Below are 26,161 nucleotides of genomic sequence, written 5' to 3'. Positions count from 1 at the left end.
GTTGTCAGGGGTGCAGAGGAGCCAGCCCTGAGGGTGTGAAAAAAGGAGAGCTGATCTTATCCCCATCATATGCCCCCTATAACCATTGTGAGAGAGGACCCTGCACCTCACAAAACAGTGGAGCTGGCCCTGGTTGTGTGGGGACCTGAGGACCTTAGAGATGAACTAGCTGCATTGGATGGGCTGGCTGAGGCAGTGCTGGAGAGCGTGCGTGTGTGTGTGTGTGTGTGTGTGTGTGTGTGTGTGCAGCTGACACCCAGGCCCAGGACTGGGGCTGTGAGTTGTTCTACTCCAACATCCACCTCATCTATTAACTGTTAGAGCATAAAGGGACAAGCCTGTAGATCCAAAACCACAGGACGATGGCAGGAAGTCCTGGGGGAGCCGGTGTGAGGAAAGAGGCCTCTGATGACTCTGGTGACCACATTGATGACTTGTGGCAACGAACACTTGCAAATGAAGATGAAAGGACAGAAGGGGGAAATGTGTGTGTGTCTTCCTTCCTTCCTTCCTTCCTTCCTTCCTTCCTTCCTCCCCCCTCTTTCTTCTTTCTTGTTCTGCTTAGTTTGTTTGGTTTGGTTTGGTTTTTGTTTTCTCTTTTAAATTTTGTTTTGCTTTGTGTGGTGGGGAACACTGCAAGGGCGGATGTGGAGGCAGGGTGGGATGGGGAGATGGGCAGGATGGTGATATATGATGTGAAAGCCACAAAGAATCAATAAAAGTTATTTAAAAAGACACAGGCAAACAGAATAGATATGAAAAGAGGATCCATCCTTCTGCAGCATACAGGAAACACACCTCAACATCAAAGACAGACATTACCTCAGAGTAAAGGGTTAGAAAAAGATTTTGCAAGTGAATGGATCCAAGAAGGAAGCTGATGTAGCTATCCTAATATCTAACAAAACAGACTTCAAAACAAAATTAAACAAAAGAGATGGAGAAGGACATTACATAATCATCAAAGGGAAAATCCACCAAGATTCTGAACATCTATGGCCCATATACAAGGGTACCCATATTTGTATAAGAAATATTACTAAAGCTTAAACCATACATCAATCCCACACATTAATAGTGGGAGACTTCAACACCCCACTCTCACCAGACAAACTAAATATAGGAAAAAATAGAACTAACAGATATAACTCAAAGGGACCTAACAGATATCTACAGAACATTTCACTCATACACAAAATAGCATATCTTCTTCTCAGCACCTCGTGGAACCTTCTCCAAAATTGACTATATACTCAGTCACAAAGCCAGTCTTAACAGATACAAAAAATTGACACAATCCCCTGTGTTTTACCAAATCACCATGGATTAAAGCTGGATTTCAACAACAGCAGAAACTACAGAAAGCCTAGAAACTTATGGAACTGAACAACTCTCAACTGAATTACCACTGGGTCAAGGAAGAAATAAAGGAAGAATCCCTAGAATTCAATGAAAATGAGTGCATAACATACCCAGACTTGTGGGACACAATGAAAGTTGTACTAAGAGGAAAGTTAATAGCAAAACTAAGCACCTGTATAAAGAATTTTGAGAAATCTCACAATAGTGACTTAACAGCACAACTGAAAGCTCTAGAACAAGAAGAAGCAAATACACCCAAGAGGAGTAGACTGAAGGAAATAATCAAACTGAGGGCTGAAATCAATAAAATAGAAATAAAGATAACAACACAAAGAATTAATGAAACAAAAAGTTGGCTTTTTGAAAAAAATCAACAAGACAGACAAACCCTTATTCAAACTAACTAAAAGGTAGAGAAAGAATATCCAAATTAACAAAATCAGAAAGGAAAAGGGGGATATAACAACAGACACTGAGGAAATCCAAAAAATCAATATGTCATACTTTTTTTTGAGCTGAGGATCGAACCCAGGGCCTTGTGCTTGCTAGGCAAGCACTCTACCACTGAGCTAAATCCCCAACCCCAATATGTCATACTTTAAACACCTATACTCCACAAAATTGTAAAATATAAAAGAAGTGGACAAATTTCTTGATAGATAACCACAATACCAAAATTAAATCAAGATCAGATAATCAACTTAAATAGACTTATAACCCCTAAATAAATAAAAGTAGTCATTAAAAAATTCCCAACTGAAAAATAAGCCCAGGGCCAGATATTTTTGGTGTAGAATTCTAGCAGACTTTCAAAAAAGACGTAATATCAGTACTCCTCAAATTATTCCACAAAATAGAAACAGAAGGTACATTGCCAAATTCTTTCTATGAGGCCATAGTCACCCTGATACCCAAACCACACAAAAGACTCAGCAAAGAAAGAGAATTACAAACCAATTTCTCTCATAAATATTGATGCAAAAATACTCAATAAAATACTCATAAATGGAATCCAAGAACACATCAAAAAGATCATCCACCATGATCAAGTAGGCTTCATCCCAGAGATACAGGGATGGTTCAACACATAAAAATCTGTCAATATAATCTACCATATAAACAAACTGAAAGAAAAAAAAAAACATGATCATCTGATGTTGAAAAAAACTTTGACAAAATCCAACACTCCTTCATGATAAAAAAAGTCTTGGAGAGATCATGAATTCAAGGGACATGCCTAAACATAAAAACACATGTGGCCCCTTATCCTGGAGAGGATGTGGAGCAAAGGAGAACAGTCTTCCTTTGCTGGTGGGAGTGCAAACTTGTACAGCCACTTTGGAAATCACTTTCTCAGAAAATTGGGAATCCATCTACCTCAAGACTCAGCAATATCACTCTTGAGCATACAGCCAAAAGATGTTCCATCCTACCACAAGGACACTTGCTCAACTACATTCGTAGCAGCTTCATTCATAATAGCCAGAACCTGGAAACAACCTAGATGCTCCTCAGCGAAGACTGGATAAAGAAAATATGGTACATTTACACAATGAAGTATTACTCGGCAGTAAAAAACAATGACATCATGAAATTTTCAGGCAAATGGATGGAACTAGGCAAAAAAAAAAAAAAAAAAAGTCACCCTGAGTAAGGTAATCCAGACCCAGAAATACAAACATGATATGTACTCACTTATAAGTGGATATTAGCTGTAAAGGAAAGGATAACCATGCTACAATCCACAGACCCAGAGACGCTAGGTAACAAGGAGGGCTGGGGGAGGGGCATTGTGGATCTTCCTGGAAAGGGAAATAGTGGAGATCTCCTGGGTAGGCTGTGGACAGATGGGCATGGGAACTTGAGGGTTTGGGTTGGGGAGGTTGGAGGGGAAGAATGCTGAGAGAGATGACTGGAAAATGGGTCGGATAGAAGCTTGATGCAAGGGAAACTTCCAGGAGTCTGCAAGGATGACCCCAGCTAAGACACCTGGCAGCAGTGGATAGAAGCCTGAAATGGCCATCTCTGTGATTGGATTGGTGACTACCCTGAATGTCATCAGAGAGCATTTACCCAGTGACTGATGGAGGCAGATTCAGAGACCCATGGCCAAACACTGGACTAAGCTGGAAGAGTCCTACTGAGGAGAAAGGAATGATTGTAGGAGCTGTTCCTGGCTTGTGAGAACTCACAGTCTGAACCAACAACCTTGGAGCCTGAATGGGACCAACCTAGGCACTCAGCATGTTTGTGACAGTTGTGTGGCTTGGCCTATTTACAGGCCTCCTGTCAATGGGAACAGTGGCTGTCCCTTGTCATTGGCTGGCTGTGGGGAACCTATCCCTCATGCTGGATTGCCTTGCCCAGCCTGAATAGAGGGGGAGGTACTAGGTCTTAGAGTAGGCAGGTTGATATGCCATGCTTTGCTGATGCCCATGAGAAGTCTGCCCCTTTCTGAGTAAATATGGAGGAGGGAGGGATCAAGGGAGTAGGCAGAGGGGAGGTGGAGGGTGGGAGGAGAGGAGGGAGGGAAGGCTGTGGTCAGGCTATAAAGTAAATAAATAGATAGATAGATAGATAAATAGATAAATAAATGAATAAATAACTTAAAAGGTAGAGAAAAGAGACATTTGTAAGCCAAGGAAGAAAACAACACAATCAACCAACCAACCAACCAAACAAACAAACAACCAAACAAACAAACAAAACTGTGACTTCCTTGGACACAAGAGCTCAGGGTCTTTGATAAAAGTCCCATTTCTCACCATGACATAGCACTCCAGAATCTTCCTGGTTTTAACCACCACCATGCTCTTCCTTTTGCCTTTCAGGATGTTCTCTAGAAGGCCAACGATGAGCTTCTGGAGTCTTGGAGACTCTTCAAGAACAAGCAGGTTCTCTTCTGACCTTGGCGGGGCAACATTGATTTGTTCCCTTCCACATTAGTAAATATTTTAAGACTCTGAATTGGATTTTTAAATATCAGAGTCTTATTTTTATCTGATGTAAAACTTAACTGAATTAATATTGGAGCACTAAATGATTTGATTCTAAATATTTGTTGAATAAGTCTTTCTAGAAGTCTTTTAATTGCTTATTTGTGGTGCATTGGTCTCTCCTGAGCACAGAGGCCATCTGGTCTGGAATATTTGTAAGAGTGACAATTTTGTTAACCAGTAGAGAAGTTTTACAAGCATGGGGGTGTCATTTAGGAATAGTTCCCTGGGAGCTGGATAACTTTGGAATGAGTGGTAGAAAGTGATTTTAGTTAATCTGTCACTAATAGAAAGATGTTAGATTGCAATGAATAATCCCCACCATTTTTTTTTTTTTGAGTGATTAGTATGTTTCAGGTACTGGGGTGAGAATTTTTATGTATTTTCTCTTTTGAAGCTCCCAGAAGTCTTATGAGATAGATAAGACTGTAGGAGGAGGGGAAGTCTATGAGAGATTAAGTAATGTGCCCAAAGTGCCTCAGTGTGAAGGTAAATTTAACTCAGTCAAATGCTTGAGCCCTCATGTCTTAATTATTCTTAATTATGGAGGTTTAATAGTTTCCTTCTCTGAAAATAAAGTTATTGGGTCATATCCAGGATTCCTAATTTGGGACTACCTTAGAGATGTGTCACTCTTATCTCCTTTGAAACACCTGCTATACAAATGGATGGCTGATGGACAACTCATGGCCAATGACTGAGCATGGTGTGGTCACCAGCTGCTTCAAAAGGAATTCCTCCAATGGGCAGATTTGGTTCAGGGACTCACCAACTGTCCGGCACTTCCTCAAAACTATGCCCCCATTTTAGATTCTTCCTACCCAGTCCTTTTCCTTCTTTCTCCAGGTTTTGAACTAACATGATGATCTGAAGTCTCTCCCAGCTCATCCCTATCTCTATCCCATTCATCCTTCACAGGAATTTCCCTCAGTGCATCTGCATATCTAGTCCAGTCATGACATCTGCTACATAGGGGACCAGAATCTATACAACTTCTACCATGTGGAGAGCAAGAAAATATTTCAAAGAGTGCCCCTGTCCAAGAAGTGGTCTCTGGATCCTGGATCTCACCCGTACATTGAACTGCAACTTTCTAAATGGATGAGGATGATAAATACTGTGCGGAATCATTTAAGAGCATGGGTGAACAGACAATGCATTTTTATCAGTATGTTTTCAATCAGTGGATTTTAAAAGGGTGTTTGCTAGAGAGATCATCATGCTTGAAAATACTGGGAGACAGTAGGTGAGGTGGACATGACTGTGGGCCATTTTGAGATCACAGACCCTCTGGCATCAGGCAGGCTTCAGTCTACTTCTTGCTGAGTAAACGCAGGCAGGTTGTGTTGTCCCTCTGAGTATCTGTTCCTACAACTATGAACTGGAGCTGCCAATAATAACTGTTGTCAAAGTGGAGTGAGACAGGTGAATACAAAGTACTTTCCCCAGCACAGAGCAAGTACGCAGTGACAGTTCATCGGCATCATCGGCAGGCATCCTTCATTCCATCCTCTCTCTTCTTTTTCTAATAGGACTTCACTAGCCCTGGCTGCTCCTTAACATTGTGATCCCCTTGTCTCAACCACCTATGTGCTGAGATCACACCACTGCCCCTGGCTGTAGTTTCATCTTGTATATTAATTTTCACTTCTAAAACAAAGATTTATGGTCTATTTCATAATCCCTGACTCCACCTTTATCAGAAAAGGAGGCAATATTCCTTCTAAACTATATAGCTCATCCTTCTCTGAAGAAACTGCTTCTTGTGCTCAATATAGTGCTACTCCTCTGAGTTTAGACCTTCAAAACCAACTGTGCTTTCACTTAATCATCTGGAATAATCTGTCCCAAAGCGTTTTATCCATGTGTGATATCCCTTGACAGCCAATTTGTCCTTACTGCTCAGGCTAGTGTTAGAGCAGCAACATGAAGAACCGAGGAAATCCAGCACCCACAGAACTCATCTCAAAAAGACGATTATTTCAGGCATATTTGGGCCTTTGAATTTTGGGGACAGGGCAGTTTCAGAATAATATAAATAATTATTTATTGAAGTGCTGATTTTACAGTAGATGGGGAAAATTCTTGTGGGGCAGCTCATTAGTAGACAGGTGCAGGCACAGCTGTTCTAATTAATGTGTTAGCAATCCAGTTCTTGATTTCCATTAGGGATCAGAGGAAGGATTTCCTCTCCACCTGATTACATGAGAGACTGAGTAAGGTGGGGGTAACATTAGGGCAGCTGTGAGTTGACGATAACAAAACACACAACTTCAGTGGCTTATACAGACAGTTTGTTTTCCTCACATCAAATGAAATGAAACCAGGAAGCAGATGTTTGCTGGTGTTTGTTTATCAGCTTGATGATGCCCACATTTTTAGTCCTGAGATTCATTGGGTCTTTCTTATACCGGCCCCAAGTGACCCTGAAGGTTCTAATTCTCATTCTCAAATTGGCGCAAAGGAGAGAAAAGGAATGGAGAAAACAGAACATAGGCAGCCATCGTTGTAAGCAGACCCCACATTTAAATCTTTTGACTATGCCTGGTGGTCTCTATACAGCTGCAAAGGAAGCTGGGGAATTAAGAATTTCACTTGAGAACCTTTGTATGACGAATATAACTAGGTTTCTATCAGTAAAATAGCAAAGAAAATATATTTTGAAGGCAACTGTTCCTGTTTTCTGTCAGAGGTAAACCTAGAGATGTAACTGGTACTTGTGTCTTTTCCATCACAGGAGGAAAGAGAGTAGTAATGGGCTTTGTTGATGTCAAGTAACTATGCTAGAGATCAAATACATCACAGCCAATCCCAGTGAGATGTTCACGGTACTCTCTCTAATTAAACATCCACAGTATTTTTTGGGTTCAAACATCTTATTTTAGTGGTGGAGAATTTGTTTTTTCATAACAATGTCTCAGCAATGTGATTTACCTGCAACCACATTATTATAGAATGCAACAGATTAACAGATTCAGAGCCTTATGAAATTGCCTCATTTCTCTGAAGCAATGAATCATATTTAGGAGAAAGGGCTGGAATTTGAGGGGCAGTTGAAATTTACTGGAACTTGTCTCTAAACTCACAAAGTATTTAAAAAATATTCAAACGACATCAGGAGCTTAAGCAGAATATAAATAGATCCTGTAGTCCTGAGGTGTGCAATATAAAATAGGCCATGCCTCAGGAGCCTCTTAGGAAGATGCCTGCAATGTGAACTTTTGGACCCTGATTCTGCAAAAATTATGTATCTTCAAAGATGGGTGAAACTGTGGAAGTTGAACTTTTTCTCAAATGTTGACATTTTGCAACCTTTGATCACAATTGAAATATGTAGTTTGTACCTTATTTACATCTCAGACACTACTTAAAATTGATTATGTACTTGTTAGGAGTAAAGTTTGACAAGTATTATATATCTGTATTTCTTATATAATTCTCACCTTCATTGATATGTTTAGTATGACATTTTATAGTCATAGTGAATATCATTTTCAAAGATTAGCAATACTCTTTTTAATTAGAATATAATTTCATCATTTCCTCCTTCTCTTTCTTCCCTCCAATATCTCCCATACCCTGATCTGTTCCATTACAAATTCACGGCCTCTTTGTCTTAAATTGTTCATGTATACATATATACACATATGTAAATATAGTAAGAGATAGCATAAAGAAAAAGATTTGTGATATTTTCAGACTATTTCCTTCCTGGAAATCTTAAATACTAAAGAAAAGTAAAAAAGGAAGATTTCAAATTATCTAGACATTTATATGCATTTATTGGTTTCTAATCATCACTTGGTCCAGCATCCAAGATAGATTTGTACAGACACATACAGTGATGGCATGTGCTTTGAATCTCGGGACAAATATAATACTGTTCTAATCTCAAGTGACACTTGGTGAGAGAGGGCAACCCACACCACTTTGACAGGAGAAATGACTTCAGGAAGGGCAGTGACAGCGAGAACTGGAAGAGGGAGCTACAGCCCCACTGTCATCTAACACAGTGTGAGCAGAGCGAGGACCTCGTTATATAACAACTGAGAAACTCTAAAGTTACATGCTATTACTCAGAGCTCAGGGATCATCCCGGAGAACAGTGGCCCTAATGATCCAAAAACATGGGCTGTTTCACAAGGGAACTGCACACATTCAGTTAAAAAGCTGTTTTTGTCGATACATTTCTCATATTTTGAGAATAAGCTTTAGATATACATAAAAATAACACTGGGCAACTTGGATCTCCTGAAAGTCCCCACATCCTAGCACCTCAAGGATTAAGCCTGACAAACCAATACCCTGTTTGATTTGTGTCTGGAGGGCGCAGTGTTAGTTAGTACATATTCTGAAGATTGTTTCACAGTGACAGGAAAGGAAAGACTAATTGGTTGGCAGTCTCTGGGTTCTTCCAGAGGATCCTGGAGTGGTAGTACTGGCATTACCAGCCATTGAGAACTTCTTTTTGGATAAAGGTGATTCTAAGAGTGTCTCCCTATATGTCTCAGTTTGGCTACATCAGCCTTCAGGACACTGGGATGATGAGTATGTACCACTCATCTGTAGCAGAATTGTTAGAAGTTCTTATTAATAAAAACAAACCCGAGGCCAGTTATTAGGGTGAATGCTGGAAGATCAGAGAAGCAAAACAAGCCACAGTTTCCTCACCTCGCCAGTTCCTCAGCTGGTCTGTTTCCTCAGGCTGGAAGCTTCTGAGTCCTCCTCCACATGAATCTCAGCTGAACTGTACTGCTCCAAAGCCTGAATGCTTAACCAGTCAAACGCTTAACTAACTTAGTTCCTGGTCCTCAGGCCTTATATACCTTTCTGCTTTCTGCTATCACTCCCTGGGATTGATTAAAGGCTGGATTTCTGGGATTAAGGGCTGTGTCACCAAGCCTAGCTATTTCTAAAGTGGCCTTGAACTCAGAGATCCGGCTAGCTCTGCTCCCAAATGCTGGGATTAAAGGCGTGTACCACCACAGCCTAGCTTCTGCTATAGCTTGCTCTAACCCATTTTCTAGCCACCATTTTTGGTTCTGTATCTAGTAGCTGTCTGTTCTCTGACTCCAGACAAATTTATTAGGGTGCACAATATTTTGGGGAACACAATACCACCACACTCATCTGCACCAAAGTCATTACTGTCATTACTAACAGCTCCATTGTACAGAAAAACAGAAGCCATGGGTTGAGTTTCTACCCAAGGTAAACTAATAAGCAGTTCATTTACAGTATGCACTTAGGCTGACCCAGACCCTGTGGTCACTTCTAAATCTTTCATGACTCTGCCTTTTGGGAGTCAGTGATAAACACTTGTTTTGTTCTATTGCCCAGAGTTCTATGCAAAGCACTGTGAGTGAAATTAAGAAAAATAAGACCCCAATCCTGTTGGTGTGTAGTTCCCTGCTTAGAGAATTCGGTCAAGCTTCCCACATCCCCTCCTGTCCTGTTCTGAACAACATACATGTCCCTTCCCATTTCAGGAGACCATTTAATGGGCAAACTTCAGAGTAAATATTTGCTGCATAGGACTCCTGATTTCATAGTGCCCACCGTGGATTAGAAAGGTGGTATTTAAAAAAGAAAACAGTTTCTAGGGCATGGAAAATGGCTTTTTATGGCAGTTTTTAATTTCCCACACAGGGTTGGAGGTATGTGATGATGTTGTTCATAAGTATGAACATAAAATAACGAGATGAACTTAAACTCCATCCAGATTGTTCTGAATATAAAATGTTAACTTAACATCATTTCGCCAGAATCTGACAAGAGATGAGTGTTTGTCCTCAGAAAGAAACAGACATGTCATTTATAAAACATAATAAAGAGGGGAATAGTTTTCTTTAATCCATCATGGGCAAAAACAAAACAAAACAACACAGCACAACAAAAGCACTTTTCTGGAAAGATTTAGAGCATAGCTTTCATCAAGGTTACAGTAGTTTGTATTTTATCCCTGAAAACAGGGCAAATGAATAAAACATAAAGTTTGACGGATAGGCTTATCTTTAAGACGTGTTACTGGCAACTTACAAATCCTGAATTCCTCTTTCAAATGTCACTGCCTTGGTGAAGTCCTGTGAGAATCCTGCAGAGAGAGCCACTTGCTACCCCAGGGGGATTCTGCCACTGTTTCTGGTGGCTTCACAACTCTTCATCTGCCTTGTTCCCCAAGGGTGGGAGGCAGCCGCAGAGCCCCCCTCCTGCTGCACACAGGCACCCCAGGTATAGGCTGCTTCAAGGTCTCAGGCACCGCACAGGACCTGAGAACAAGGGACAGGTTCAACACCAACCTCACAAAGAGTAAAGTAGGTTTTTGCCATCAGTTCCTCAAAAGGAGGCACGGAGTTCACGACCTCAATTCTGCCAAAGGGTCTAAATATTTGAAGGACTTGCCTGGGCAGAAGTTGCCCTAAGAGAAGAGTTAGTTAATTAGACACTGTCTATTAGTTCTTGCTAATTAGAAGGAGCTGCCAAGAAGAATTAACGTGCAATTTGTAACTCATTATGATTGTCATTCCTCACGACTCTACCCGAGCTGGAACAGCGGCAGCAGGAGAAAGGACTAGAGGTTACAGCCCACCCTTCGTGGCCTTGGGAACACCAGGGGAGGCAGAGGCAGCTTCAGGTTTCTGGAAGGCCACCAGGAGAGAGGACACTCAGCCAGGGAAGCTGGGGAGTGCTGGGTAGGGTGAGGTGCCATAGAGGCTTCTGAGACCAAAGTGGAGGCTTGGAGGGCACTTCCAGTCAGGAGCCCCACTTGAAGACTAGATGGATGACCACGGGCTCACGTTCAGCTTTAAGTAGAGTTGAGCAGAGCCACGGTAAAGAAACCCGGATGGAGAAGCAGCCTTGGACAGAAAGTAGAGGCAGAGCCTGGAGATGACACTCTCCAGAGTCCAGCCAATCCCCGTGACTATCCTGTGCGGTGGGTATGGGAGTATTAACTGCAGATAGTGCAATGGCGCTCTAAGAAAGTGTCTGGAGAAGGCTCACTCAGCTGGAAGGTAGCTGACTGATGCTGAATAAAACCTAACTACCTGGAGTTAGCCTGGCCCTTCTCTGGTCCTGGCCTCCTTACTCCCAAAAGGAGGAAGTGTGAGCACTGATGTTTCCTAGAGCCTGGCTCACTGGTTACCTGCTGTACCTCGCTGCTCTAGGCCACTAGCCCAAAGGGAAGTGGAATTTGGAAAGCTGGGTTAGGCAAAGGCTGAAAGCTGGGGTGCACTCTGCCAAGCATCTCAAAATGCCTCCTAAAAAGTCTCCAGGTCTTGCCCTGTCAAATTTCTCCCTCCTTGTGTGTTGCCCCAAGAGGTGACATAGTCCCAAGCAAGGAAGACTAGCCTTGTTGGCGTCTCTTCTATCCAAATTCATTAGATGCCGGTTCTTTAAAGCTGGGATTGCCATCATCATCAACGTGGCGCCACAATGTCAAGGATGTGATCATTGTGTCTGCAAGACTTGTATAGTTAGGAACTGCAAAGCCTCCAGTGCACCCGACCCCAGGGCCATCGCGTCACCTTTCCTTGCCTCGTGATCCTCCGCTGCCCACAGCTGCTCAGCTCTCTTTCATCCATCCACTCTCCATTTCCCAGCCAGGTGATTTCCAAACCAGTGTTCTCAAAACAGGATGGGTGGGTTTGCCAAGAGGCAAACCCTTCAGTCATTCAGCAAACTGTGTTCCAGCTCCACCAGGAGGCAGGGCCAAAGTAGTGGGAGTGAGGCAGAAGGCTGCTCACAACTTCCAAAGTCCCACTAAAGGTGGAAGGATAATGTGCTGCAACCGGTCTGAACTGCCATGGTCCGAATTTCCGACTTGGCGCTCCACACCTACACTAAAAGTCCTCCAGTCAAGGTTGCCGCCCTCCCCTGGGGCTTTGGCCTCAGAGGCCAGGCCAACCCTTTCTAAGCCCGTCCCCTGGGCTGGGCATGGTGCCTGAGAGTCACAGACCGTCGGACCCACCCCCTGCGTCCTGGGCTCGCGCTCTTCTCGGGTGGATCTCGCCTGGGAAGTGCCAGAGGCTTAGTCAGGGAGGTTGCAGATCCTCCCGGGACTCCCGGGCTTAGTCCTCATCACCTGGACCATCCCCATCCGCCCGGGGTCAGGGAAGGGAGGCAGCGTTTGGCTCGCACCCAGCCGGGTCCCTCCGGCCGCCGCCCTCCTTTCTGCACCGCCACGGTTGCATCCCCGCGGAGCCCCCCGGAGCTCGCCCGCTGCCCACGCCCTCGCCGCAGAACCCCGACCGAGGCCCCCAGTACGCCGCACCTCTCCGGAGCGTGGCGGGTTGACTGGGCATGCTCCGGAGCCCGGCCCCGCGCCGTGGGAGCCGAGCGCATGCACTCGCCGGGCCGGGGGCTCGCCGTCCAGGGGCGCGGCGCTCAGGCGGCCGCTCTCGCCGACGCGCTGGCCAGCCTGCGCCGGACCCGAGCCAGGATGGCTTCCCTCACCGCCTACGGTACGGCTGGCGGGCGGGCCGGCGGGGCGTGGGAGCCGAACCGGCACCCCGGGAAACTTCGGGGTTGGCTATGTTCTGTGGAGGCTACCAGGGAGGGAGGTGAACCCTTGGGCTCAGGGACCCACATCGGCATCACCCGGAGGATGCTTGGGAGCCAGGAGGAGGGTACCTGCGAGTAGAGTCCGGGGACCCCAAAAGGCTCACATTAGGGAGCCTCGGGACTCCATAAAAATTCCACTTTCTCTGGAGTTCTCACAAGGGACACGGGGTGTGAGGTCCTGTTTAGGATTTGAGCCTTGGACTTGGGGGACGCGCGTTTGCTCAGAGGCTGTCTTGTCCCTGTCTGACCTTGGGCAAGTTATTTAAACTTTTCTGCTCCAGCATGTCTCCATCTGTAAAAGTGAGGCGAGAACATCCCTGACAGATGCCGTGAAGTTAAAATAATATGCACTGATTTTTTTTTTTTTTTGATGCAAAAGGGAAATCAGATCGAGGCAATAAAAGTTCTGAGGCAATCGGAGGTGTGATTCCCTCACCCCATTTCTAGGTTAAAGAATATGTATCTGAGTACTTAAAAGTGTACAGACATGTAAGGGCATTGATTGCACAGTTCTGAAGGCAGTCACAGTGAAGGTTTGAGATGCTGCAAGCAGGGCAGCTTCTTATCAACGTTCCTACTTGTGTGTGGGAAAAAGCAATTCTCTCTCTAGTCAGTCCTTTATCAGAAAGGCTGCAGAGCGTGGGTTAAAGGAAGCAAGCTAGCAGTCTGCCCGCCCGCCCTTCCCCCTGCATGCAGTCAGCTGTGATAACATCTAGATTCTGAGTTTCAAGGGGAAGGTTGTGAACAGTCTTGGGCAGTGTTTTGCAGGGACACCTGGAAGTCTGGGGTTGCTGGGAGGCAGTGGGCGCACTTGGGTGTTGAGGTTTTGGTCCTCAGGCCTGTGATGTCCCCTGATCATTTCCCCAAGGTTAAAAGGGTGAAGTCTCTCTTTCCCTTTCTGATGATTTGGGTATTTCACGGCATTTACAATTGATTCTTGGGAACCAACACACTGTAACATACAGAATGGCCTATGCTTTTCTTTTCATTCAAAGCATATTCCTTTTTTTTCTGGAATTTCCTCACACATCTGACATACAGTTTCCTCTTTTCTTGGCTCCTATGTGGGGGATAATTCAATATCCTGATGGTATTCTGGGCATATTCAATTGCCAAAACCTCGTTAAATTTACATATTTTCCTGTCAAAGGGTCTAACTTCTGATTTTTTTTTTTACATCATTGTAGATGCTGCCCTCAGGATACCATCAGTAATAGGTTTACATAATAATCAATTTTATAAGTTTCTAGAGACTCTAGAGATTCGCTGGGTACCCAGATGGGAAAAGAAATCATAGTAAGAGAAATTACTTTGGAAAGCAAATATATTCATTAATAAAAGGAAATGGGGCTGATTAACTTGGGGGATTCTTAAGAATCACACAGGGTCTTCTTTAGACACTTAGAAGGAAGTAAACTGATTTAAATACAGGTATCATCTAGAATTTGTGCTGTTTTAAGTATTTTCCTTCTTCCCCTATTCCTAACATGTGAATATAGTTGGCACCAAGTCCATGTTAATTCTTTGGTTCATAGTGGAGTGACTTCAGTTGCTACCCAGGTGGGTTGGTCCACCAGAGATTTCAGCTTACTGAACCACCTAAAAAAACAAACAACAAACTGGGGCACATGCAATATGTCCTCCGTTCATAGAATGCTACAAAGACAATATCTGCTGTCTTTGGGTGGGGCTTGGTAATCTTCTACACTCATCATTTTCCTGACAATTGCACGGCTTGTGAAAATGCTCCATTTCAGCTCTACTAGATATGGGTTTAGGTAGCATGATGGAGGGTGGTCTGTATGCCTAGAGAGTGTAGAGGCTACAACTTTTATATTAAATTTGACTGGTCTAATAAATGCTTTATTTCTGTCCTTAGCTCTGGGGTTGCAGAGAGATTGAATAGTTACACTGTAGATCTCATGTTTTAGGTTAGAGAGATCTGGCTTATGCATTTCAGCTGCAGCAGACTCCAGTAACTCGCTTAGCTGCCTTCCAGTGTGCATTTTCCATACAGGGTTAGAACTTGTTCTTTCTATATTTTAAAATAAATTTTTCTGTTATGCCACTACCTAAACTCAAGTATTCTAGGAATGTGAGGTGAGAGGGGGTTAGTACATAATTGTAGCATGCTCTTTGATGAGCATGAACAGGGTGATTTGGAAGACTCTTGATTTTTGAAGTCTCAGCCCTTTATACTCACTATCAAAATTTCCCTCCTTGTCCTTTAAATAGTTAGGATCTTAACCACTTTTAGCTCATTACATAACTATATGTACAAGGCTAAAGATGGGTGACAAGTCTGTTTTGGGGAGAAATGAGTGGCCATGCAATAGAAAGCATGGAGCCATGTCCCTGTCTGATCCAGGAAGAGCCTTGTCTTTGGACCTGCAGGGATGGCCTTGAGTGGCAATCTGGGATCTCAGGACGTGTAATAAGGAACTCAAAGAGGGATCATAGTGGCTATTTTATACAGGGGAGGTGTCTCTGGGGAGATGTTTGAACAGAAACCTGAATGGTTAGAAGAGAGTGAGCAAGGCATTCTACTGCATTGGGGACCGGGAGGGGGAAGATGGTTGGTAAAATGATCCTAAGTGTAATAAGGCCCAGTGGCAGGAATGAGCTGGTTACATTCAAGGCAAGTTGGGAAGGCTAGACAGCGGCTTCTGGTACAGACTCTGTCAACTAGAGAGAACAGAGTCTTCTGGTGTTAAGTAGAATGTGGGGTGTGCCTGGATACAAAGATTAACAATAGTACAAATATTAATAATAGTATTAATTTATAATAATAATTATGTGAGTTACCTCAGCAAATTGTCATGAAAGACCTTTCAAGAAACTAGTCCCATGTTAACTCCATTCATTTGAAGATATTGTGGCTCAGACAGGCTAAGGAACTCGCTTAGCCTCTGATAATGAGGGAGCCCAAATGCCGATGTAGGGAGTTTGGCTCTGAAGCCTGGAAGTGAGTGGGTGTAGTTAGGAAGAGCGAGAGAGATGAAGCGGTCCTGTGTTTGTTGGAGTGTGGGGAATCCTAGCTGCTTGAGCCAAGGCTAGAAGACAATGGATATCCAGGCTTGTGCTTCTGACTGGAAGTGGGTACAGGTGGACTGCAGTGGGACGGACCAACATTGCAATGTGTGAATCCAGAAAACCTTTAAGAAGGAGCCAAGGTTGCAATTTCTCCTTCTTCATTTTTATTCAAGTGTCTCCATATAGAAATCAACTCAGAACTTCTTTCATGCAGGAGCTGGGTTTGCCTACCATCTGCCTGCTAGACTTTTGGACTCACATGTCCCTTTACCATTACCAACTCAATGTGTCCACAAGACAAAATGCCTGCTGTGGGATGTCCTGTATGCTGTGAATATATGTTGCTAAAGCCACAGGCTATGTGGCAAGGTATAGATTTATAGAAATGGGTTAATTTAAGATATAAGAACTAGATAGCAAGAAGCCTGAGCCATTAGGCCAAACAGTTTAAATAATATAAGTGTGTGTGTTTATTTGAATCTGAGTGGCTGCCGGCCCTGGGAAAGACTGGAAATAGCTCCAGCTACAAATTCCCATCTTCCAGGAATGTCTTCAGTTGCTGAGTTCAAATCAAGTGTCCTGCTCTCCCTCGAACCCAAGGTTCCCAGGGTGAAGGAAAGAGCACCATTTCTCTCCCAAATGGCAAATCAACCAGAGCAGATAGATTTATAAATGAAGAGTGATAGTGGGTTGGGGTGTCAGTGGTGAGGGATGGGCTGGCCCCAGTTCCCCAGAAGAGGAGGAAACAGTAGTTAGAGATTGATGGGGAGAAAGAAGGCATCTGAGTAAGCAGTGTAAGCAGAGGTGAAAGAGAGAGCCTTTGGGAGTGAAGGCAGCCAGGCAACATAGTTCAGGGCAGCTGGGGGCATGACAAAGGAGACAGGGGTGTGGCCAGAGTTGCAGAGGCTAGTGTGCTCAGCCATCACAGAGGCCAGAATCCTGGTTGTCATCTTCCAGCACTTCTTGGTAGTGGCCTTGGGTAGTGTGATCTACCTCCTACACTGTTGCTTCTTTTAAAATCTATAAAGTAGGGTCATGATGAGCTTTGGATGCAGTGGTACTTTCAAGTGTGTATGGAGGGTCCATAGTAAAAGCAACTGGTGCTTGAGATCTGTCTTAGTTACTTTTATCATTATTGTGACAAAATAAACACATGGTACAAGTGATGTAAGAAAGGAAGGGTTTATTTTGGCTCCTAATTTGAAGGTATAGTCCATCATGGTGGGGAAGTCATCATGGATGGAGGTTACAGCAGCTGGCCACATTGCATCCTCAGTCAGAAAGCAGGGAGAGATGAACTCTGGTTCTCAGCTAGTGTTTTAGATGTGTCTAGGACCTCATCCTCAGCATGATAAACTTACATTTAGGGAGCATCTTCCTATCTTCACTAACCTAATCTAGAAAAGCCTCCAAGGTCATTCTAGATCCTGTCAAATTGACAGTCAAGATTAATCATTGAAGTCCACAGGGCCCTAAATTCATGGATGCTCAACTCCCTTGTACAACATGGAACATTTGTATATAATCTGTCCCTCTGTATTCTTTTAGTAATTTCTGTATCTCTGATAATACCTAATACAATGTGGGTGCTACAGAAGTGGTTGTGTTGTTTAGACAGTGATAACAAGTGTTTTGTAATATTAATTTAAGATGTATTACATTCATTTATGATATGGAATGTTTGTCTAATGATGTAAAGACGTGTTACATTTGTTTGATTAAATAAAATTAACCTGGAATCAGCAGGCTGAGTCAACAACTAGCTAACAGGAAGTGGTAGGGAGGAACCATCTGTAGCTTGGGTTCTTAAGTGGTTGCTGAGCAGAAGGACGCCCATTTTTTCGGGGCAGATGCGGGCTAGAAGAGAAGGTTAGCTACTTGCTATTCAGCTTTTCTGAGTGAGCAGAATTTCATCTCAGCCTTTGAATCCTGAGTTCTATAGAGGGACAGAGATCTAGATAAAGTTCCCTTTAGCAGTGATAGAGCTGGTGCCTGAGGGAATGGAATCTTGCCTGGCTACAGCCGATGTGGCTGAACTCGGTATCTGTGGAGCTGCACCTGCTGATTAGGACAACAGCAACTGACTTTAATGAAAACAACAAAAACAAAACAACAAACAAGTACACACACAATTTGTAAAAAAAAAAAAAAATTCTATGCTCAGTTGACTGCTTGGATGCAGAATCTGCAGATGTGGAAGGCTGAATGTTCTCTGTACTAGCTGGTTCCATCAACTGCTTCATCCAGCCAAGAAACTCACCCACCAAGCCCTGTTGATCTTCTACTTAAGATGTTTCACCTTGGTTTATTCCTCTCCCTTACCCTGGCCAGCACCATTGCTCAGGCTAACCACAGTAGCAGCATCTCAGCTGCTGGTTCCACCTGCATACCTCATTCATTCTGTTATTCCTCTGCTCGAAACTTTGTTCTGGCTTCACTCTGCCAAAGATTGGGGTCCAGCTACCCAACCTTCTTGCCCTTGGCTACACTGTATACTTTAGGGGAATCGGAGATGAGGATTTTCTTGGGTTTCTTGGGTGCATTCTCTGAAACATACCTCCACCTTCCTTATCCAGATCTCATTTCTTCTCCTGACATCTTCTCCATGTCACATGGTACTTCTTCTGTAGTTGGAAGTTTTCCTGTGTCCTGGCCAGCTGGTGGTCAGGACAAATCTTTCTGACTCCTATCCCTCAAGTAAACACACAGAAGCTTATATTAATTATAAATGCTTGGCCATTAGCTCAGGCTTATTATTGACTAACTCTTACACTTAAATTAACCCATAATTCTTATTTATGTTTAACCATGTGACTTGGTACTTTTTCTCAGTTCTACCTTGTCATCTTGCTTCCTCTGTGTCTGGCTGGTGACTCCTGACTCAGCCTTCCTCTTCCCAGAATTCTCCTCATCTTCTTGACCCACCTATACTTCCTGCCTGGCTACTGGCCAGTGAGCTTGTTATTTATCAACCAATCAGAGGAACACATTCACAGCATACAGAGCTACATCCCACAACACCTCCCCTTTTCTGTCTAATCAAAAAGGAAGGTTTTAACTTTAGCATAGTAAAATTACATATAATAGAACAGTTATCAATCAAGAATTACAGTTACAATATGGAGTCTATTTGTATTTGGCAAAATTAAAGAAAATATTCTATCTATCCTATATTTGTGAATCTAAAGTTTCATATCTAATTTATCTTTTATCATAACCAAGGAAAATTATAACTATCTAGTCTTCAACCACATCAAAGGCTCCAGAAGGATTATATAATATTACTTAAGTAAACAGGAAATGTATTGTAAGCAACTTTCAAAATTCTGGAAATGACAGAGACAGCTGCCTGCCTGGACAGTCATCCAAAGTTCCTCTGCAACACTGGGGCATCCATCTTCAGCCTAGAGTCTCTCAGTCATTTCTCTCTGTGTCCTGTAGAATGTTAGGCCGTTTCTTATGTGAAGTAGGAACCTAAAAGACCATCTCGCCTTGCAAATTTCAGTGGCTATCTTCCTATAGGTCCTGTATGTCCAGTTTATATAACATCTTGTCAAACAGTCTAGACAAGAGAAGTTTCTTGCCCAAATGGCCATTTTGTGCCAAGAAGAAGATAAACTCCATATAGAGAGTCTTTGATACCCATCTTCCTCTTTGAAGTAATTGGTGCTGCCATGAGCAGACATGTCTTACTGTCCAGAAAAGTCTAAGTTTTTAAAACATTTTAAATGCCATATTCTGCAGGTCTTTGAAGTGTTTAAAGATCACCTACCTAATTGAAATACATCTATGTATATCTAGAAAACTTAACTAACATAACTATAAGCATGGTTATCATAGATGACTAATTGTTAATCTGTATTTCTTAATTATACATTACATTTTTAAAGATTTATTTATTTATTATGTATACAGTGTTCTGCCTACATATATGCTTGCAGGTCAGAAGAGGACACCAGATCTCATTATGGATGGTTGTGAGCCACCATGTGGTTGCCAGGAATTGAACTCAGGACCTCTGGAAGAGCAGCCAGTGCTCTTAACTGCTGAGCCATCTCTCCAGCCCACATTATAATTTTAAATGAGTTGCTTATACATAATACCTTCAACAAGAGTAGAAATATATGTACAGTGTAACAAAATTAACTTTAAATTTGTATCAATAAACTAAAATCCATAGCAATGTAAAACTTTTAAAGCAAGTTGTTGCTCTTTAAAAGTAGAATCAATATGCTGGGCAGTGGTGGCACACGCCTTTAATCCTAGCACTCGGGAGGCAGAGCCAGGCGGATCTCTGTGAGTTCGAGGCCAACCTGGGCTACCACGTGAGCTCCAGAAAAGGCGCAAAGCTACACAGAGAAACCCTGTCTCGGAAAAAAAAAAAAAAAAAAAAAAAAAAAAAGATTCAATAATCTACCCTTTCATCCTATCATATTTATATCCTATATTTCTATATTGCTCTTCCAGGATGTCTTAGGGTAAAGCTAAAGAAAGACTTACCCAGTAGGTTCTTGTTTTGTACTATGAGTGTGTTGTAAGATCCCAGAGTGAAAGCTCCATTTCTTCCATCTCTGTGTTCCTGGTGCCTAGTACCATGCCTGGCTAGTGACCGGACCTGGCTGTCTGCCTGATACGAGGGCTGAGGGAACTCTGGAGTGGGCTGTAGCAGAGAGCAGTCAAGTGGTCCATCCACCATTCCCAAAGCTATTGTTTTCCTCTTAGAGATGTGATCTCTGTGTTCTCAAGGCTGGCCCTGAAATCCTGGGCTCAAATAACCTACTTCCAGCTACCTGAGTAGCTAGGATGACAGGGGCACCTGACTGTCCCCAACTTTATACACACTTTAAAATTTTTCTTTTTATTCTCTGACAGTCTTATAAATGCATATCATGAATTTTAGTCCTTTTTGCCCCGTTGCTTTATCTCATCCCCACCTCTCCTGCTGAAATTTTCACCCTACTTCTCAACAAATCCCCTCATACTTTCATGTTTCACGGAGTGTGTGCGTGTATGTGTGCATGAGTCCCTGTGCGCACACCCGTGAATGTGCACCTGTGTGTGCATGTATGTGTGGTGTGTGTGTCCCAGAGCTTAATTTGGGTTGTCTGCATGCACAATGGTTGGAATTTTCTGGAGCATGGGCAACTTATCAGCAACTACACCATTGAAGACAATATTGCACACGTCTTTAAGATTCTGTTTTCCTATTGAGTTTTGCAAACAAAATAGACTTTAGCTCCCCCCAAAACAAAACAATCCCCCCCCCCCCGCCAGGAACATGCTGAAGAGAAGAAAAAGCATTCTTGCTACTGTGAAATGAGACACATGCTACCTGGCTAGGACTCATGCTTCACTACAAATGACTCCAAGGAGCTAGTTGAGGACTTCTGTTTCCCCATCACCTCCTGGCATGCTGGTTTATTATGCAACACACACAGCCATGGTCAGTACTGATTTGGATCCTTTGATTAAGGACTCTCTGCAAAGCATATAGGGACTATTCTTTGACTTTCAGCCCTTCACATGATGTGAGTTCCTTCCTGGGGTAAAAGTAAGTTGAAATTTTGTTTTGATTTTATGTAGAGTCATTTCACTTCTTTCCTGTAAAACATTATATATGCATCTTTTATAAAAGTGTCCGAGAATATTCCAGGCTAGATATAACAAAACACCATAGATGGAGGGTTTTTAACAGCAGACATTTATTTCTAAACTGTTCTTCATGGTGGAAAGTGCCTCCTCATTGTGGTTGACTTGGACCCTCCTAGGTGTGTGCTCAGGGGAGAACAGTATATTTGTTTTCTTTGTGTACACTAATCTCACCATGAGGTCCTAAAGTTACCTCCTAAAGAGTCTACACCAAATACCATCACACCAGGGGTCACAGCTTCAACCTATGCTAATAAAAATCTTGCAGACACAAACATCCAGCTCATAACAAACAGTGATGGGGACTTTTCTATGAGAATGTAGACATAGAGAAATACTCCATCCATGGCTCCCAAGGAAGGTTCTAGAAAAAACAATTCAGTCTACCCATTGTGAAGGCTTACTGTGTGCTCAGCACTGTTGTTTCTGGAAGTACAAATAAAACCTTCCTGTTTAATGAATCTTAATATAATAATAAGGCTCAGGTCTTTATTGTCTGAGAAAAATGAACATGAAATGTGTGATTTTTCAGCACAGAATTAAGTAGGTTTAAGGAGGAAAGGAGAGAGTTCTTTAATTAAGGTTCATGAAAGGACTTCTGTTTCGGTGCCTGCTGCTGGAGTGGATTCAAGAGAAGCCAAGATAATGAGTATCAGGCACAGTGTTTAGAATTCATGAGCAGTGATTAAAGTGTTTGAAAGCTTTCTGGAGACATTCAGCAAACATTCGTTGTGCCTTGTATACATGAGACAGAGCCTGACATAGCTGCCTGAGGGAATGTGGTTCTTCCTCAGATCGGGAAGAGGGTGGTGAGGATGTGCTACTCAAATCTTCGTGCAGCCTGGCCTGGCTTCTGGAAGTGGGTATAGAACACAAGGATCTGATGCACAGCACTGTAATGCCAGGAGATGCCCGGAGCAGAGCAGGGCAGAGCACACGGAGTGCTGTTTGTCTTTATCAAAGCATTAGAGAGATCTGGTTTTACAGAAGATACGGAGGCAGGCCTACTACACTTTGATGGATTTGTCAGGATCTTAGCGATAACTCCCCACACATCTGTTTGCATCTGGAGCTGCTCTGTGCCAGCTGTTCATAGGAGGCACCAGTGCATCTTAGAGCAGGTGACTATCAGTCACAATACAAAGAAGAAAGTCGCTGGGAGAGTAGGTGGAAAAAAAAAGAGGATATTAGAAATGTTTCTACACAGCCAACGGGACATTGCAGGACAGCATCCTTCTGTGTTTTTTTTTTTTTTTTTTTTTTGGCAGTTTGAGCGACATCCCTCAGAACTCATCCCAGAGGTGATGCTCATCTAACTTGCCATTTGCCTGGTGGTGGGAGGGCCCCACCACAGCACCTGTTCTTATGCACCTGCAGGCAATTGTCCTCAGCAACTTCCTCTTACACGGATGTACTTACAAGGTGAATTCTCTTTATGGCACTTGTGTGATGTGTTTATCTTGTGATAATTTTCATTGGATCGTGAACCAGGGAGTGGGCATCTTATTGTAAGGGTATTAACACTTCAACTAATAAGGCTTCTTTTTTTTTTTTTCAAAAGGTCTTTCCTCCTCAGAGCAGATCTTTCTGAGGTACAACTGCTTGAGGAGCATTGCGGCTGTCATCTGTCTCTACGGCCTCAGGCTATCTGCGTTCTGCAGCCTTATATTTCCTTGGGTTTTGCCCTTCCTGACACATTGTGCTTCTCCCAGCTCCCAGCACAGGCTAGATCACACAGACCCGTAAAAATATCTTTGGTTGGTTCCCAAGCCTTTAAAAATATCACCTACAAGCATTAAAGTTGTGCCATAGAGAAATGCCTTTTGTTTTGATGAGGTAGCATGTCCCATGCTTATCTCGTTGAAATGGCGATCTTGATTTGCCGTTCTGGGGTAGGCACTTGTGCAAGAGCATGCGCACGCACACACACACACACACACACACACACACACACACACGTCACCACTCTTCCCCTGTTCCATTGCCCAAAAAGAATACATATGTTATCACAGATTAAAGTTAGAAAGAAATAACCTTTGATGAGATTGGTTTGTTGGCATTTACTCTATGATCTAACGTATCATCAAGTTTTGTAATCGTACAATATAGGCTTACTAGTTAAAGATGTAGAGGCCTAGCAAGATGTCTCAGTGGGCAAAGGAGCCTGCCACCAAGCCTGCTGGCTTGAGCTCTATCTCAGGAATGGGCTCCCAAAAGCCGCCCTTGGACCTTCAGACATGTGCTGTGGCATGCATGCACACCATGCACATACACACAGAAAAAGAGTAATAAAAGGAATTAAGAATGTATGTTCTCTGTAGTGAGGCTTACACTGAGATTATTTATGTTATGTAGCTTTTTGTGTGTGTTTGTGAAAGCCAGAGGTCAATGTTGGGTGTCTTTTTTTGACTGCTGTCAACCCTTGTTTTTGAGACAGGGTCTCTCACAGAACCTGAAGTATATTGATTTGGCTAAGCTGGTGGCCGGTGAGTTTCAGAGAGCCTCTTGTCTCTGCAAGCCTGCCCTCCAAATGCAGGGGTTACAAGCACATGCCTCCAGGCCTGACTGAATGTTAAGATCATGTTTGCCTGGCAGTAGCTTTACCTACTGAGCCAACTCAGTAGCTTAAAAAATGTTTTATTAGCATATGTTAATCACACATAATAATGAGTTTCATACATATAAATAATACATTTTGATCATCTCTCACCCCCATTACCCTCTATTGTCCTCTTCCCAGTCCGAATGATCATCTTCCTTCCTGTTTTCTTGTGTGTGTGTGTGTGTGTGTGTGTGTGTGTGTGTGTGTGTGTGTTTGCACTAAATTTTGACTTGTCCAGTCAATTACTAAATCTATGTTAAGCTCTCTCCATCTGATGTTGAATGTGTCAGTCTTTCCTTGTAGTGTCAAAAATCAGTACATTAATTTCCATTTTGTCATACATTTTGTAGTTACTTTGAGTGCACAGCTTTAAGCTTTTCATGTCTTCCTGGAGAACCGAACCCTGAAATGTCTTTGACTGTTACTGCTTCTTTGTAGCCTTTTCATCTAAACGTAACACATGCCTTGGGTTTATTTAGGATACTATTTGCTTGATAGGTTATCATTTCCGTTAGCATTTCAGTTCATTTTGGATCTGTACTTCAGTGTTTCCTGAGTCATGTTTTAGATGTGTCTTTCATCAACAATGATTTGTTTTTGTAAATCAATCTCACAATTTTTTAAATAGCAGCATCGAGGAGTTTGTTTACAAGTACTGCTGTCACTGACAGGCTTGGGCATTGTTCTAGCATCTTACTTTTTACTGGCTTTTCTTCTTTGCAATTTTCTTATTTATTTCCTTTTGCTAATTTGAACTTTTCATTAAATCCTGCCTCTCATTCTCTACTAGACTTCTGCTCCTGAACCCAAATGAAGGGCTCTGGAAATTTGTGGTTTTCTATTTGTTATGATTGCTCTTGTGCCTTTACTTAGAATTTCCTAACATTAGACATTCTCATCGTATATTTGAAGTAACTCCAAATTGACTGTGCTAATTCTTTCTTGAGTAATACTTCGGCTTTTGAGCACCTGCTTCTTGCATATTTTTATTACTTAGTGTTTTCAGTTTTTCAAACCCCTCAGGTCAGACTAATTATTATTCTCTATTAATAATTTTTGTTCCGCATTCCTATGTACTTACCAAATTTCAGTGGCAGGACTAGGTAAGTCTAGGTCTTTCTTTCTCTCCGTAGATCAGATGAAAGGTGAGGTGCATCAGGTCTGATCTGTTGTTAGATCATGTTGCTTATCAGTAGAGTGAGAGTAATTTGAGACACAGGTGTGTTAATTTGCTGACACTTTCAGCCAAGTAGTCCCCTAAAGACAGATTCTGTTACCCAGAGCGCCCTTGCTTAGAACAACAGATAAATGACTTTCAAAGGCACAGTGTGGACCAGGGAGGTCTTCACAGTGTGATGCGGGATGATGTCACGGAACGCAGCTTGCTCGCATAATCTGCTCTTCTATTATAATCTTCTCTTATCAGTGATTTTTCTTTTTTTCTGTATAAAAATAGCCAACAGTTTATTTTTTTTTCCCCTTAAAACTTTTCACAAAGAACTTCAACTAGAATATTGACTGTTGGGGATGTGGACCATCTCCACCCTTAGTTTTTCTAATCTCTCAGGCTGACTTTAATTCTTTTTCTAGTGTGGGTTGTGACCCTTTGGGGGGTTGAATGACTCACAGGGGTCGCCTAAGACCATCAGAAAACACAGATATTTACATTATGATTCATAACAGTAGCAAAATGACAGTTATGAAGTTACAGTTGGGTGTCACCACAGCATGAGGAGCTGTATTAAAGGGCCGCAACGTTAGGAAGGTTGAGAACCACTGGGCTAGCTCTTCTGCATTCTCTTTCATTATATATACACATATTGCAGAATTGACATTCTAGATTTGTCCTATCACAATATCACATCCTCTGGATGTCTTTCTAAAAGTTATGAACTCTAAGTTTTGCACAAGTGGGAAAGACAAGTTTATAATTAAACAAATAGTTGTAAGATGAATG

General features: G+C 42.6%; 1 protein-coding gene across 1 annotated transcript in view; it reads left to right on the top strand.

Moving 5' to 3' along the window:
* The first annotated feature begins 362 nt into the window (after nucleotides 1–362).
* Nucleotides 363–26,161, top strand: part of LOC118571267 — a 90,436-nt gene continuing 64,637 nt past the window's right edge. Inside the window, exons 1-3 of the mRNA XM_036170225.1 lie at nucleotides 363–439; nucleotides 4,756–4,847; nucleotides 12,275–12,820. Of these exons, the coding sequence (XP_036026118.1) occupies nucleotides 363–439; nucleotides 4,756–4,847; nucleotides 12,275–12,820 (715 nt within the window). The remainder of the gene's footprint in view (nucleotides 440–4,755; nucleotides 4,848–12,274; nucleotides 12,821–26,161) is intronic.

The sequence above is a fragment of the Onychomys torridus genome, chromosome 20 (genome assembly GCF_903995425.1).
Source record: "Onychomys torridus chromosome 20, mOncTor1.1, whole genome shotgun sequence".
Lineage (NCBI taxonomy): Eukaryota > Metazoa > Chordata > Mammalia > Rodentia > Cricetidae > Onychomys > Onychomys torridus.
Note: the sequence above shows the minus strand (reverse complement) of the source record. Positions and strands in the feature narration are given on the sequence as shown.